The sequence below is a fragment of a genome, unplaced genomic scaffold, assembly GCF_019419815.1.
Source record: "Pyrus x bretschneideri cultivar Hongxiangsu unplaced genomic scaffold, Pyrus_bretschneideri_v1 Contig98, whole genome shotgun sequence".
NCBI lineage: Eukaryota > Viridiplantae > Streptophyta > Magnoliopsida > Rosales > Rosaceae > Pyrus > Pyrus x bretschneideri.
The window spans coordinates 149,950-165,505 of NW_025999840.1; the positions used below are offsets into that span (position 1 = coordinate 149,950).

At 37.6% G+C, this 15,556-nt stretch overlaps 2 protein-coding genes across 7 annotated transcripts; both read left to right on the forward strand.

Moving 5' to 3' along the window:
- The first annotated feature begins 378 nt into the window (after positions 1-378).
- On the forward strand, positions 379-6,783 carry LOC103938067 (afadin- and alpha-actinin-binding protein). Of its 6 annotated transcripts, none has more exons than XR_007255618.1 (16): positions 379-538; positions 619-647; positions 736-847; positions 967-1,064; positions 1,404-1,500; positions 1,586-1,675; positions 1,782-1,844; positions 2,007-2,081; positions 2,170-2,235; positions 2,310-2,387; positions 4,811-4,921; positions 5,004-5,081; positions 5,201-5,320; positions 5,845-5,919; positions 6,020-6,047; positions 6,596-6,783. XR_007255618.1 is itself a non-coding variant. In XM_009348065.3 (16 exons), exons 1-16 carry the CDS (start codon positions 506-508, stop codon positions 6,608-6,610), a joined length of 1,170 nt encoding a protein of 389 aa, XP_009346340.1. In that variant the 5' UTR covers positions 379-505; the 3' UTR covers positions 6,611-6,783. The 6 variants fall into 6 exon arrangements, 3 of the variants coding, with proteins under 3 accessions (XP_009346340.1, XP_009346341.1, XP_009346342.1); XM_009348065.3 differs by having other exon boundaries at positions 5,876-5,919; positions 5,987-6,047; XM_009348066.3 differs by having other exon boundaries at positions 5,876-5,919.
- Positions 6,784-11,836: 5,053 nt separating this feature from the next.
- On the forward strand, positions 11,837-12,744 carry LOC103938068. The gene has a single exon (XM_009348068.3). It carries the CDS (start codon positions 11,878-11,880, stop codon positions 12,634-12,636), a length of 759 nt encoding a protein of 252 aa, XP_009346343.2. The 5' UTR covers positions 11,837-11,877; the 3' UTR covers positions 12,637-12,744.
- Positions 12,745-15,556: the final 2,812 nt, after the last annotated feature.

The window sequence follows — 15,556 nt, forward strand, 5'->3', positions numbered from 1 at the left end:
TAAAACAAAAGATATGAGATTGTAATTCGACCAATAGTTGAAGTAATTTGACGTAATTTACCCTTGTCTGTAATTGTTTGTTGGGAATAAAATTTTACCTTTTGCCAAAACAAAAGCAGAATAATCTTACGATTTAAAGCAACACACGTTATAGCAAGAGGGTCCTCAATTCAACATTCAACCATGAATAATCACTTCGCTCACGCCTTTTGTGCCGTCTGGACACCCGCGGCATTGACTTCAGATCCCCTGCACTCAAATAAAACCATCACATCAAAACCCACCAATTAAAATACAACACGTCACTCTATAAACAGATCCACCCCGGGTTCCCCCAATTCTATAGGCGGATACACGAAACTTGAGTACACCGTTCCACAAGCGAATATCGAGAAACTAACCACCTCGATCCAAAACAAGTCCGAAAAAATTTGAAACACTGCTCAGATCTACTGAGAGACTCTCACTCTGGCCTCTCTCTGTGCGAGCTTCCCTGCTTTCGACAATGGCAGCGACGGATGCAGACTTCCATCTTAGAGTACTATTCCTCCAAACCCTAACAAATGCACTTCCATTTTATCCTCCATTTTCTCACAATATCTTTCTGTTTTGGTGCAGCCGTCGCTTCAGTCTGCCATGCCAATCGGGTCAGTTCCCTACCTCCATTTCTAGGGTTTTTAACCTATGTATTATGGGCATTGTGTGTGTATGGGTTTTTGAATTTTTGTGCTTCAGAGAGTTCGGATTTGCCGATGTGGGGAATTTGGAGCATTGCATTAAGTATTTGAATCAGACGCTTGTTACCTTCGGATTCCCGGCGTCACTCGATCTCTTCGCAAATGATCCGGTCAGTTTTGCTTTGGTTTTATAATTTGCTCCAGAAAAATCCTATCTTTTTTCTTTTTCTTTAGGATTTGATTTTATTTGATTTTTTTTTTTAAATTTGTTTGTGCTGTTATTTGGTAGGTTTCTGTTGCTCGGACTTGCAATTGTATGTATGCCTTGGTTCAGCAGCGACAAAGGGATGTTGAATTTCGAGAGTCCGCTAACGAACAGAGACAGCGGTATGATTCTTTCTAAGACTTATGCATATTTGTTTGGACTTAGATCTCTGAATCAACAATTTGAGTGGAAAATGTGTACAAAGTTCCGCCTTTTTGTTCTTGTTGGGGTTTTATACAAAATATGGGTTAATTTACTGTTATTATGTATTTGATTGAGCGCATTGTCGTTGCTTATCCTTTCGCTGAGCCTCTTGTGAGATTGATCCTTTCGACGAGTAATTATGTTAAAAACATGTTAAAAGATGTTTGTCCAATATGCATGGACCTTTAATTTAGTGAAAATTTTCAAATTTCATTGTACTGAGTGATACCATTGATCGGTTTTCTATATTGTTATAGGCTATTGTCAGACATATCAAGATTAGAAGCTAAAGTTGAGAGGCTTGAGGGGCAGTTACAAGTCAAGGACAGGGAGATAGCAACTATTACACGAACGGTTTGAAACTTGCATTTCTTTTAAAAGAAGTACTTGTTATTGGTTTTGTTTTTTTGTTGATTCGTTGGGAATTCTCTTTGATTAGGAAGCTAAAGCTACAGCAGCTTTTAAATCCCAAATTGAGAAGCTACAGCAGGAGCGAGATGAGTTTCAGAGGATGGTCATTGGCAATCAGGTTGGGACATTTGAATTTAATGAAATTTCTTTTCAGAATTTTGGTAGCTACTATGTGAAAATGGACAAATATTCTGACACTCACTGCTATGTTGATGCTGCCAAAGCAAGTTAGGACTCAACAAATGCATGAGATGAAGAAAAAAGAAAAGGAGTACATAAAGTTGCAGGTATAATATTTCCTACATCTACATGTATATGTATCATGTGAGGAGAACATATTGGCTTCCTTAGGCTTAGAGAAATTGGATTTTATACGTGACGACTGATGATTACATGAGTGGACGAGATATTAGATTTGGAAAGAAAGAGTGATGCCGTTCTAATTTTAGGAGAGGCTAAACCAAGTGTTGATGGAGAAAAAGAAGGAATCTAGATCAGGCATGGAGATAATGAATTTGCTTCAGGTACTCAAAGGGTGACTTAATTACCTTTTACAACATCAAGTTCATCCTCCTAATTTTGCTTCTCTCCCTTAATGTTACTTGCAAACAGAAAGAAGGGAGGCAGCGTGGAACATGGAATGGAAAGAAGGCTGATAATGATTTTCATAAAAAGATTGTATGTAGCTTAATTGGCTTATTTAGCTTTTTGCAACCACTTTCTTGTCAAATTTTGACTTTACATTATTTCAGGTGGATGCTTATGAGGCAAAAAATCAAGAATTAATGGCAGAGAATTCCGATTTGAAGGCATTATTACGATCCATGCAGGTAATCTTAATCATTATAGTCAGTTTTGTGGGTCATGATTCCCAATTTTCACCAGGTGTACATATTTTTATATGCAGCATCTTTAAATATTTTCACTGACTGCCATGGGCATTTTGGGAAAACTAATAAAAAGGGCTTCAAAATTTTGAATTTTAACTAAAAGCCATCTAATAACTTTACTAATGATAAGGACAAGAGAAAGAAACGAAATAAAAAAAAAAAACAAAAAACATCTTACCAAAAGCGCGTGCAACAAGAAAATGCTGGTGGGTTTGATGCTGGTCATGTTTCTAGGAATTGCCGTCTATTTGCTGCTTTGTACCATCGTCTATTCCATTTCTTCTGATGAAGGCGACCCTCTCAGGCGGTAGTTCGACCTTGCGAGTAGGGAAGCAATGGATGAATCTGCTGAGTGGAGGCTAAAATACGATGAAGAAGCCGAAAAGGCTACCAAGTGTATGAATCAACTCAAATAGAAAAAGGGATCGTTTGGGGAGGGTGATGGAAATGCTGCTACCATCAACCAGAAATTGTTGAATCTGCAAAAGGAAAATATGGCTTTTAGTTGAACGGATGGAAGCCATGAAACAAAAGTTTGAGGCTGAGAAGCTGAACTGCAGCATTTACTAGGTTAATATATCATCAAGGGTCAAAAGATTTAGCATAACCAAATTCACCACATTTTTCATTTTGTCCAATCCATATGCTTTCAACCACGAAACACACCCCATAAGCACTCCAGTTTGAAAGGTTTTATCTTCAGTGGTTACTTAAACCATCAAAGACATTTTTGGACGGGATGCATGTGCCCCCTTACAGCTCTTAATTCAACCTTACAGCCCTTACTTATCTTCATGATCAGGAGCCAATATAAATCGTTCAACCTTGAATGTACCATTTTCTATTCCTTGTAAAGTTCCTTCTTGAAGTGTTCAACCTTGAATGTACCATTTTCTATTCCTTGTAAAATTCCTTCTTGTAATAGATCTCCAAGATTTCTCAAACCCAAAAAAAAAAAAAAAAAAAAAAAAAAAGCGCATGCAACTGCACTTGCTTTTGACTTTGCAGCTTACCTGCTACCTCTGTTATTTGATCAAACGTGTTCGGTTTCAGAAATAGTTAGTTTAAGAAGTAGTGTAGTATCCGTATTCAGTTGAAATAGTCAATTTTCTGTTTAAGAGATAGTACTAGTACTCAGTTTAAGAAATAGTGACAGTACCTGTGTTAGTTTTCAGAAATAGTACCTGTGTTCAGTTTTCAGAAATAGTCAGCGTTCAGCTTAAGAAATAGTGAGGGAGATGAGAGAGAGTGTGTGTCATGCACGCGCAGGGGTCCTGTGCGTCGGTTTTTTATTACTATTTTTTTTTTTGTTATTTTTATTATATTAAAATTGTGTCCTTTTCATTAAAGTTTATGTCATTTCATTAAGGTTTAAGCCCTTTTCATTAAATAAAGTTATAGGATGGTTTTTGGTTAAAATAAATTTTGCCCAAGCCCTTTTTGTTAAAGCTCCCTTCATTTTTTTCATCCTGTTTTTGGTCTTTTTGTGTTTTGCTGTTTCATGATAAAGAATTATTTAAGGTGCAAGTTCTGCGTTTCAAGTCCTACCAACAATTTAGATAGGTCAATTTTGTGTAATATTCCTGTTCCTGTAGGTGAGGGGAAAATACCCAAAATAGTGCTAGAAACATGGATTGTTATGTTGAAGCATAACTCTTTGAGCTATCTACATCAGATTAAAAATCAAGAGCGTAATTTCCTGTGCTTGAGTTTGGCAGCAGAAGCCATACATAGGGTTATGGGAGATAGGGCCTGTTAATGTGCTTTTGGTTTGTTGGAACTATTGTCCTAGTTTACTTTGGGGTGATGTTCAGTCGGTTTTTAGGACACCCCGTATATAATGAAAGTTCTGCTTTTTCTGCCTGAATATTTAGGATCAGCAAGTCAATGCTATTGTGGCAGCCTTTATTTTTCTCCTTCTGCATCATGTTTCTTCATATTTTAATTCCTATCCCTCTGTTTTTTCTTTAATTTGTAATCTTTTCTTTGGTCCCCGTTTACTTGTCTGTTTCTATCCTTTTTTTTTTTATTTTTTTTTATGGGCATTTATCCTCGTGCCATGTAGCAAACTGATCCGTATCGGCATTAGATATATCATAATTTGTGGATTCTTTTGTGATAGGAGTTCAATGTCTTAATTTTGTCAAGTTTCTGAGTATGTTGAATATGGGCGTGGTAATTGGGGACTCTAATCAGCACATAGGAAGCACCTTCCCCTTATCCAACGTCTTTACTACACCATACTAATTTCATGTTCGTCATACTTTTAGTCATATATTTTTTTGAGGGAAGTCTCCAGTTTCTTTTTCTTTTTCTTCATATTTCAATGGGTCGTGACTTATACTGGATTGGTTGCCTTACAGGTCGATATGCGCGATTTCATAAATGCTCCAAATGGGCTATCCAAGCAATCCCGTGATGTAAATGAACGAGTTGAAACTGACTGCACCCAGTCTCCATTGGGTGGGAGGACGGTATTACATTTTCTAAATGGTGCATGGATGAAATGTTTCATTGGTTCAAGACTATTTATATCACTGAGTTTACTCCTTGCAGGATGTCTTTGACTTGCCTTTTCACATGGCTAGAGATCAAATAGAAGAAAATCTTCGAAATAAGATGGCTTCCATAAAGGTAGATTGTTTTCCATTAATAAATGTTGATCGTGAATCTTCCATTAATAAATGTTGATCGTGAATCTTGCAAAAGATGAAATACTGATGGCTTTCATTTCTTATGTTACAAATTTGAAGGAGCGTATGGTTCAATTGCAAGATGCACAAAAAGAAGCAGAGGTTACATCTGAAGTAACCGAGAGGGAGCTTGAGCTTGAAGCTCAACTTGTCGAGGCAAGGAGCATAATTCAAGAGCAGGTCTCATCCTTTTACTCATATGTGTATATATATATATATATATATATATATATATATATATATATACATATATATAGAACAATGATCCCTGCCCGGATATTTGGCATGTTAGTTGCCAGGCTGTGGATCATGACCGCATATTCAATGATTCTACCTCATCAACAGTTTTTATCCGCAGTCGGACAACATAACATGCTATATTGTCTGATATCTTAAGACTTGGTTACCTTTTGATGCTTTTTTGTAGAATGTGCTTAGATGGACTTCTTCTCCATCTATTCATCTTTATTTATTTAAGTTATAGTTTCCTTTTTATTTTTATAGTGTCACCAGAAAAGTGCACAAAGTTGCAACGTTCAGGAGCTGAATCTCCAACTTTCTAGTTCTGTTTCAAATGCTAGAATTTCTTTGAGAATTTATATTCCTGTTGAAAAATGTTGTTCTTGCCGTTCAGCTTGTGCAAGTAGAGTGGACTAGGCATTTACGGCGGTGTAATTCAGCTGTTTATTATGTTTTTGGTTCAGGAATAAACATAGAGAATTGGTTTTGTTGCAGGCATCCATAATGTCTAAACAATTGGCCAAGTCCGAGAGGCCAAGGTATGCCCCTTTTCCTTTTACTCTTTCTGTGAAGTAGATATTTATATGGTTATGCATAATTATGTAGGAATCTGAATGGCGGCCATTTGAATTCTGGCAGGGATTCTAATATTTCATCACCTGCTGAGGTAAAAATAAGATTTTTATACAAACTTCTTCTAATTCTTAGGTTTTATTGAGATCGAGCTTCCATGGGGGATAAATTTATCTAAAATTTGTTGTGTTAAACAAAGGATAGATAGTCTTATTTTAAATAATGGCATAGCAAGTGCCTCCAATATTACGTCTTGCATGGAGATGCTTGGAGTGTGGTTTTGGTTTGAAAATTGTGGATTAGGGTTTTTCTGATTCACATATGTTCGTCCAGAGATTCCCCATAATTTTCTATGCTCTTTAAAGTCCTAATCATCTTATGTATGAATTGAAAAACCGCGGTAAGTTTGGGAACATGTTTACTTTTTACCAATAGATCGTTGATGACCATGCTTTTTGAGATGTCAGACTCAATTTCACCCTCTCAGACAGACATTTTTATACTGTGGTAGTTTTGAATTTCTCTTGCGTTGCAGTTAAGACCTACTTTCGAATGGTCGCTTCTTGGCAAAGTAACTAACGAATGTAAGAAGTGCGATGTTAGCTACATATTCTTCTCATTTTGTTCTTGATTGATGTTCAGGGGGTAAGAAATTAACAAGCCTGGAGATGAATGTCAACAAGCATGTAAACTATTCTGTACTTGTTTCTGACCGAAGTATTCACAACACTCATTCGGTATGTGGCTGTAACATAGAAGGCTATTAATCTGTATTGCCGTGTAATTATTATATTACTTTCCGGTTAATCGAGTTTTAGTTTGTCATTGTATTTTCATCTCTACTTTATGCTCGTTCTTGCAAACTCCTCTCACTGTACTAGATCTCTCATTTGTTCTTTACTGTCGTTTGTATTGATTTTTGTTACCTTCACAACGGATGCCTTTTATAGAATAGCAACTTACATGAAACAAGTTCACTGTCACAAAAAGCTTTCCGATCCGGTAATTCAACGTCATGTCATGAAAAACTTACACGTCATTATTTTATTAGAATGGGATGCAATTGTAATGGTGGACATACTCGAGTTCACTGTCAAACAAAGCTTCCTGATCCGGTAATTCAATGTTATGTCTTGATAAACCTACACATCATTATTTTATTAGAACGAGATGCAACGGTGATAGTTGACCTGTTTGTTATATGTATGTACCGTCGGTAGTGGAGATATTAATGGGATGACAGGATTTTTTGTTTTGGTCAAAGAGGAAATTTTTTTGGTCAAACGATAAATTTTGTTAAATTAGATGTTAGATTAGTTATTGACGGAATTTATATCTACATTATTATGCAAGGACTCAATATCTTTCCACCATTATGGTAAATGGTAATTTGCGGTTAAAGAGGATTGGATTACAACCATTTGGAATGTTTAATATAGTTTGGTTAACTACTTCCCATCTAATCTCAATAATTAAGTAATGTAATCATTAAGGCTTCAAATCTTCTGTACCCAAGATTTGTGCCGCAGAAGTATCAGCCTCTAATATTATGACATGTGGACACTTACTCAACCGCCACTTAACCCCAAACGTTAACAATTTTCTTTGTCTGAAATATAAAAATAAGAATGAAGTACATCAAATTTTAAACCTTTTAGTGTCATTCTAAATTGGTCTTAATCTTTTAAAATATTCTAAATAAGTATTCAACCTATTTAAAATCTCACATCCGTTAAGTCCCATTTAATTTTTTCGTTAAATGCACATCTGACAAGAATGCGTCCCACTTTTAGTTTACATGGACACTATTAATAATAAAAATAACTTAAAAGAAGACATGAAGGTTGGGATATATCAAGCTCCCACCAACTCCAAGCTCAACCTGGTAACCTACGGCCACCAAAACCACATCCCAACCTTTCTATTCAAAACCCACCAACTGAGTATATCATGGTTAACATTATATTAGTTGCCTCAAAATCTAAAATTCAAACATAAATTATATATTATGGAACCCAATGATATAACATGTATTGAATTCAATTGAAAATGAACCCAAATTGAAATTATATCAGGAGGGCAATCTCCTAAAAAAGAAGAGGGCTAATAATTTAGATAGGGTTTCAAGGAGCTTGTTTTTGCTCATGTGATTTCCTCATTCGGCGATTTTCGCCTCGTAAAGTTTCCAGTTCTTCTTTGTGGGCGGAGAAGATAGTGATAGTCGCATCATGGGAGTCCATACTATTTCAGCAACTTCCATAATCTTTTTCTTGATGTTGCATCTTGAATTGAACGATGTGACAGGTTGTCCCGAATTATTTTTTTATCGAGGGTGTGAAAAGACTGAATTGCCCTTGGACGTTAGTTGGCGTTGTGGGGTGTTGTTTAGTTTGTTCTTTGGTTTGGACCCATTTGGAACTAAGATTTTTATTTGTTTTTGGTTGGTGACTCAGCTGGACATCACACACACACAAACCTTTCCCGCTGACTCTTTTTCTCGGATTTTCTTCCATTTCCGTACAATCGTACGGACAAACCTCAAACTAACCCTTCCAGTTGTAGATCGAGATCGTTGTTGGTGTTTTTGGATTCCTTGCAAGCTTAGGAGTCGATTCATACCCTTGGTTGGACATGAAACCTTCTAAAACCCTAGTTTCTCATGAACTCCGATTTGGGTACTGTTCATGCAATCATGATCGTGAAGTATTTAGAAATTTTTAAGCTTCTAGGGAGCTTTGGAACATCTTCACGAAGCTCAGAGAAGAAAAACGAAGTGTTTTGGACGTCAGGAAGTCCTGGTTCGAAGAGTTGTAGAGGCGGCCAGAGTTTCGAAGTTTGTCTGGCGAGTTTTTGTGAGATTTATGTCCTGAAAGTGGTAAGGTTTTGTTCCTTGAATCATAAGCTTCATTTTGGTTCAGATTTCATGACTTTTAGTGAAGAAACGAACGAGTTATAACATTTAGAAGTTTTTCCTAGTTTCAAGCGACTGCGACGGGGACGGCGGCGGTGGTTCACCTGAGAAGAAAAGAGAATATTCCGGCAAAGTTGATAGAATATTCCTAACTGCAGCTAATGGCGTCAGGTTATTTTTAACGGAATATTTCTTACGGCGTTAACTTTTCCGTTAGGCGTGCCAGGCACGTGGCTGCGCGTGGGTGATTGGAAAATTTTTCTAAAAATATGGGGATGTTGTTGAGGTTGTGTAGATCATGGTGGTATATTCAAACATCCCATTTGAGCATTGTATGAGAAATTATTACCTAGTTTTGTTTATGTGCATTAAATTGACGTTTATATAGTTGTTTCGCATATAGGTGAGACCTATCCTGGGGATGAGCGTAGTCAATCGAGGCTCGGGGGCTACGATCCTTCGACATATCAGTGAGTGGGCTTTTGGTTTTCAGTATATATCTATATACTTGATTTTTCCCAGAAAATTATTTTAAATGAAAGTATGTTTTGAGTACCATGCCAAGTGTTCATATATTTTATACATGCATTAGTAGTTGCACATATTTATGGTTGACGCTGTGGACGCTCAGGTAAGTACCAGGTGAGTTATCGAATGTGTATGTAAATTGAGAATTATGTGAGATGTTTAGAGAGCTCATTAACCTGCACCCCGGTGTTAGTGCTCTGCCAGAGTTGAGGGCCTAGCCTTCACGTGATCATTCACCTCTCGCACCACACACGCTTACCTTGGATCCAAGGTAGGTGCCAGCTTGTCGTACAGACCACTTTAGGTGGTTCCGACTTGTAGGTGACTTGTGATACTTCGCACAGCCTTCACGTGATCGTAGCACTAGAGCGCATTTATTTACACCTAGCTTGTCATACTGACCACTTTAGGTGGTTTCGACTTGTGTGCAGGCATATTGTTGATGAGATATATATATATATTGTTGAGCTCTAGATTCTGCTGTACAGGTCACGTTAGATGACTCTGGCTGACTTGACATTTTTATTGTGATTTAGCACCTGGATTACATGTTTTATACTGGGACATTTGGCATGGCATAATATTGATGCATTTTGCTTTTGAGCCTAATTTGATATATGTTTATATATTCTATTTTATGGGAAAAGGTTGCAGGTTTTACAGCGAGGGGTTAGAACTTTTGAGAAATGAAATGATTTTGAAAAGCTTTGTTTTTGCCCACTCACACTTTTTGTTTTGTGCCCCTCTAGGTTCTAGGTAGGAATTCTCGTTGCTGGCTTGCGAGGGCTTCAAGGTAGTTATGACAAACTACCAATGTAGGATTATCTTTGAGTGTTACTTAATTAGTACTTATCTGGCTGGATTGAAATTTGGCTCCTTATGCTCTGATTGTGTATTTCACACTTATTTTATCTCTAGTACTTTGGTAGTTGGTTTTTATCTACTCATATTTCCCTTTATCTTTATCGCTTCCGCACTGTGCACATGGTTACGTCACTATCACGTGACGGCCAGCATGCCTTGATTTCGGTCAGGGTGTGTCATACGGTGAAGTTGGTGGTTATGCATTGGGTTTGGATGTTATAACCTTATAGGGATGGTGGTGACAGTTAATGGAGGCCATGCTTCCATGACCTTTTATTAATTTTGGAGACAAGTAAGCTCGAGTTAATTTAACAGGATTTTAATTGGGGCTTAATGGATGCAACCTTTTCAATGGGTTGTGTACTTGTTTGAAATATTTAAAAAGGTTAAGATCAATTTGAAATGACACTAAAAGGCTACGGTTTTAGGTACTTAATCCTAAAATCTCTTCTACACTGCTCACAAGTGTAATTTTCTTACTAATTATGGAAAGTTTGGAGTGCAAAATAAGATTTTTGAAGTGCTACACTTACCATCTATTCGTACTATCACTTCTACCATCTCTTCAATAAAGGTAGGGCCCACTAATGCATGTGGATCCCATTTTTATTGGAGAGATAATACAAATAGATGTTTAAAATAATATTATTGGAATTATAAATGCAAGAAACACAAAACATGAAAAGTCAACTTTATAGGCGATTTTACGGTTCATTGAATCAAGGATGCTTTACAAACACAACATATTATCTATTCTTGTCATTGAAAACCAAAAAAGGGCATTTCTAACTTTCTAGACTTCTAGATAATATGTTGATTAGGGACACATCGTGATTTTGTGTAAAAATTCTCTCTTGCGCATATGGTCGTGTGCATGAGCTCCATTTGACTTGGAAACGACAACATTACAACTGAATATCAATGTCATGTTAACGAGATTTATTTTTCTGTAAATTGTTCTTGTCATTGACCAAAAATAACGGGTGGTTTTGATTTTTTAGATTTCTGAATAACACATAGCTTTGTAACACATATCGATGTGACTGCGAACTCAAATTTTTTGTCCAATAATTGTCGATTTATTTCCTTTTAGGTAATTAGAGGTCGCATATGCACAATATATTAAGGGTAAATTGTCGTTTAACCTTATGAGCTATCACGTGAGTGTCAATGTCCTCCTTGAACTATTTTTTTTAGCTACTTGATCCCTTGAACTATGTCACCATTAAGTTTTTCAAGTTCGATCCAAATTGCCTTCAAAATTAAGGGCAAATGTGTCGTTAAGGGCAAGTTCCATCCAAATTGCCTTCAAAACTAAGGGCAAGTGGTAAATAAGAAGCAAAGGTGCCTTGTCTTAAGCGTTTGGTAATAGCACATGCAAGACAGGCCGCCCAACACCAATAGCGCTTTTGATTGGATGCGTGTTGAACGTAAGCTTAAGAATAAAGGTAATATTCCTATCTCTCTTTGCCTTCCTTACCTATATCACTTGCAATATTCATATAAATCACAAGTACATTGCATATAAATTAACATAAATTAACTTAAATTAACTTTTTAGATTGCCAATCAATCTTCAATCATCAAAACAAGAGGATCATGCACCCTAAGACACCATCACATGCCTTCAAAACTGGATTCAAATCTCTCTATATTTATACACTACCATTCTATAAACTCAATACTTCCCTCAAACTTCTCATCACTGCCTCGAAAACCCAGGAAACAAAACTGTGAAACACATCGATTCAAGTCCTCAATTTCATTCGAAATAATGGGTTATGAGCCTCGAAGGAAAATGGAAACGAAAGGAGTTTCGGTACTTGGAGGGGATCAAGAGTTTTTGTTCAACAGAAACCTCTTAAGAAACTCCTCATCCTCATTGGGTTGCTCTTCTAGGGTTTATTACTGCAGGAGCACTGAAGGGGTTCCATTTAACTGGGAACTGCAGCCAGGAACACCGCGGAACCCACCAAAAGAAGAAGCAATTCCACCAATAAGCCCTCCTCCGGCTGTGCTCAGCTTAGGGCTACCCAAGCCCTGCATTGATCAGCAGCTTCATACTAATAAGCCTCCAACAAGCCCTCTGCATAGGCTCAAGTTTTGGAGTAAAAAAAGTAAGGGAAAACAACAACGTAAGAATAATTTGCAACACAATGGTGGCTTATATAAGTTTGATAAGGTCGAGTCTTGCAGCTCTGATTCTGAGTTCATGGCATCGTCAACTTCACCTCGGAACTCAAGCTCTTCATCTTCATCTTCATTTTCTTTTTCAAAAGGGCAGTGCTCGAGTTTAAGAAGTACTCCGGCAAGGGATTCTTTCACTAGTTCTGGTCATTTCAGCTGCAGTCCTTGGAAATTAAGATCTTTTTCTCACTAGCGCTGCAAGGCGAGTTTGATACAGCGTGTTGTTAAGTTTTGCATTATGCTTTGTCATATACTACATACAATTATTCGTTTCTAGAAAGGCTTTTTTTAGCCAAATTGACTTTTGAGATTGGCATAACTCTTCATTTTGGTCTCTGAGATTTAAAATCAATAGAACTGATCATTGAGTTTGTCTACTATCAACCATTTTGGTCATTCTGTTAAAAATCTCAGTTAAATAAGAATAAAATAACAAAAATACCCTTAATTTTTGTCAAATCATTTGGGCTTTGTTTATTAAATTGAAGATATTTTTGTTATTTTGATCCTTATTTAGAGGATATTTTTCACAGAATGATCATAATGATTGACGGTGGACAAGCTCAGAGACCAATAGTGCCAGATCCAGGATTTTAATATTGGGTGGTCCCAATATAAATGCTCCAAAAAATATTAGACGAAATCAGTGTTCTAAAAATCGGCCTAAGAGCTCGGTGGTGAAGACCCGTCCCGATTTAGGGCAAATCGTTTCAAAAAATGCGTCTAGAGCTAGGCCGTCCTAGGCGGCACCTAGGTGGTCCTAGACGAATTTGGTTTTTTTATTTTTATTAATTGTGTGTTTTTTATTTTATTTTTAGTTTATAGTGGTATACTTGTGGAAATGGTGTACCTAATTTGCAAATGATGAAATAACACACCCCGACCCCGAATGTCCACTAGGACTCCGAATTGAGTTGTGCTGGCCGACACCTGGGAGGTGACGAAGCCATAAAGTGTGATGATGTGGAAAAATGTGAATAAATTTAAACCTAAGAGTGCCTAAATACCAGAGTGCGCTGGTGAGCAGGAATGAACCCACTTCACACGTGACGTTAGAGCATAAGTAAGTACAGTGGAGTGGATAAGAATTATACCCTCAAAAGTAACCACCTATCCTTAGATTTGCCAAGAATCCTCGTCAATACGAACCTTCAGCAATTAAAACCTGGAGGGGCGCAAAACAGAAAATGTGAGTGGGCAAAAAAAAAGCTTTTTAAAAACCATTTCAATTATCAAAGGTAGTAACCCCTCGCCGTAAAACCTATATAATTTCCCAGAAAATAGAATATATACATATATCGAAACCATACTCGAATTAGCAAAATCCACATATATGCCTTGTCAAATATCTCAGCATAAAATATGTAAGCATGGTGATATCAATCAATGCAAATGATATGTCAGCCGGAGTCACCTAACGTGACTTGTACGGCTCAACTCCACATCTCAACAAATATACCTGCACACAAGTTGGAACCACCTAAAGTGGTTTGTACGACAGGACTGTGTGTAAATAAATACGCTCAAGTGCTACGATCACGTGAAGATTGTACGAATAATCGCGAGTCACCAATGAGTCGGAACCACTTATAGTGGTCTGCACGACAGGATTATGCACCTAAATTGGATCCAAGATGAGCGTATGGTGCGGGAGGTGAACATCACGTAAAGGACTGTGCCTTAACCATGGGTGGGAGCACTAACACTGGGGTGCAGGTTTATGAGCTCTCAATGCATCTCAACATACTCATCAACTCACATTAACAATCTATAACTCACTTGGTACTTACCTGAGCGTCCACAGCATCAAATCACACAATATGCATACTATACTAACTCATAATCTAAGTAAAAATCATGAGGCATGGCATTTCAAAACATAATTCCATTTAAACGCATTTTCTGGGAAAAATACCAAGCATACATATATATACTGAAAACAAAAGCCCACTCACCTAGAGTTCACGCTACAACTCCCTAACACAACCATAGAGGCGTCATGAACGATTAGCGCCTAGAACCATTATCAAATCACAACTCAGAATTCTTATCAATAAAATATGTAACTTACATAACACACATCTATACGTAGTTTGGTTCGGAAGATCTGCATCATGGATTTCTGATCCCTTACTTCCAAAGATCCACATTATACTTCTAGACAACATCCTAAAGTTCTATTACGATCCAACGGTCGGATCTCCGCCAATTGCCAAAACCAAGTGGCGGTTAACATTTTATTTTATGAACTAACAAATCCAAGTCGAGAAGATCCGTATATCGGATTCCCGATCCGTAAGTTCCTATGGTCCTCAAATATTACGTACTATAACGTATTAAAGTTTGGTGACGATCCAACGGTCGGATCATCGATTCACATCTTTACCAAGTAACATATTGTAATGAATTTAGGTCCAAATGATCAACCTACGTCATACAATTACCAAAATTGAACTCAAGACATCTAATTTATTCTAAGAATAACATCATCGACCCTTGGCCACACACCGCCGCATGCGCCGCCGTGGGTGGCGGTTGGCTGCCTCGACTCGCCGGAAAATCCAACTATTTCCAAAAATTACCAAAATTGACAGGAATGAAGATCTCAATGAGTAAAGTAAAATTTATACCTCCAGCCAAGTCTAATTTGACCAGGAAAAGCTCCAATTTTGCTCAAACCCATCGGAACCCTAGAAAATGGTGGTTGTCGATTCGTCATCTTCGAAGCTCCACCGCCCCAACCACCGCTTGGTTCTTATTCCTGGGTCCAAGGGAAGGCTAACTGTGGTGGTAATCAAAGGAAATGGTTGTAGGAATGGCGGATTCGTCGTTGTGCACCCATCGGGTTCCCGATTCGATTTCTACGAATTAGGCCCCAATTGACTTAGATTTTTGGTAGAAATAGGAAAGGAGAGGTCGTGAACAAATTCCCAGGTGAAAGCTCGGTGAATTTCACCTGAAAAGTTGCTAGAGGACCCCATAATTTGGATTGGAGCTGTCGGGTCTACATGCGGGTCATGGTCTGAAACGGGTCAAGGAGAAAAGGTTCCTGATCCCCTGTTCTTCATTCCATCCTTGGCCCTCTCTTCCAACCTCCCGATTGGCCATCTCCT

Excerpts from the sequence above, each read along its gene's own strand:
- LOC103938068 (XM_009348068.3), top strand. The coding sequence starts at position 11,878 with ATGCCTTCAAAACTGGATTCAAATCTCTCTATATTTATACACTACCAT.
- LOC103938067 (XM_009348065.3), top strand. The coding sequence starts at position 506 with ATGGCAGCGACGGATGCAGACTTCCATCTTAGA. Across the intron at positions 1,845-2,006 it reads AGGAGTACATAAAGTTGCAG|GAGAGGCTAAACCAAGTGTT; the intron begins GTATAATATTTC and ends TTCTAATTTTAG. Across the intron at positions 2,388-4,810 it reads CATTATTACGATCCATGCAG|GTCGATATGCGCGATTTCAT; the intron begins GTAATCTTAATC and ends GTTGCCTTACAG.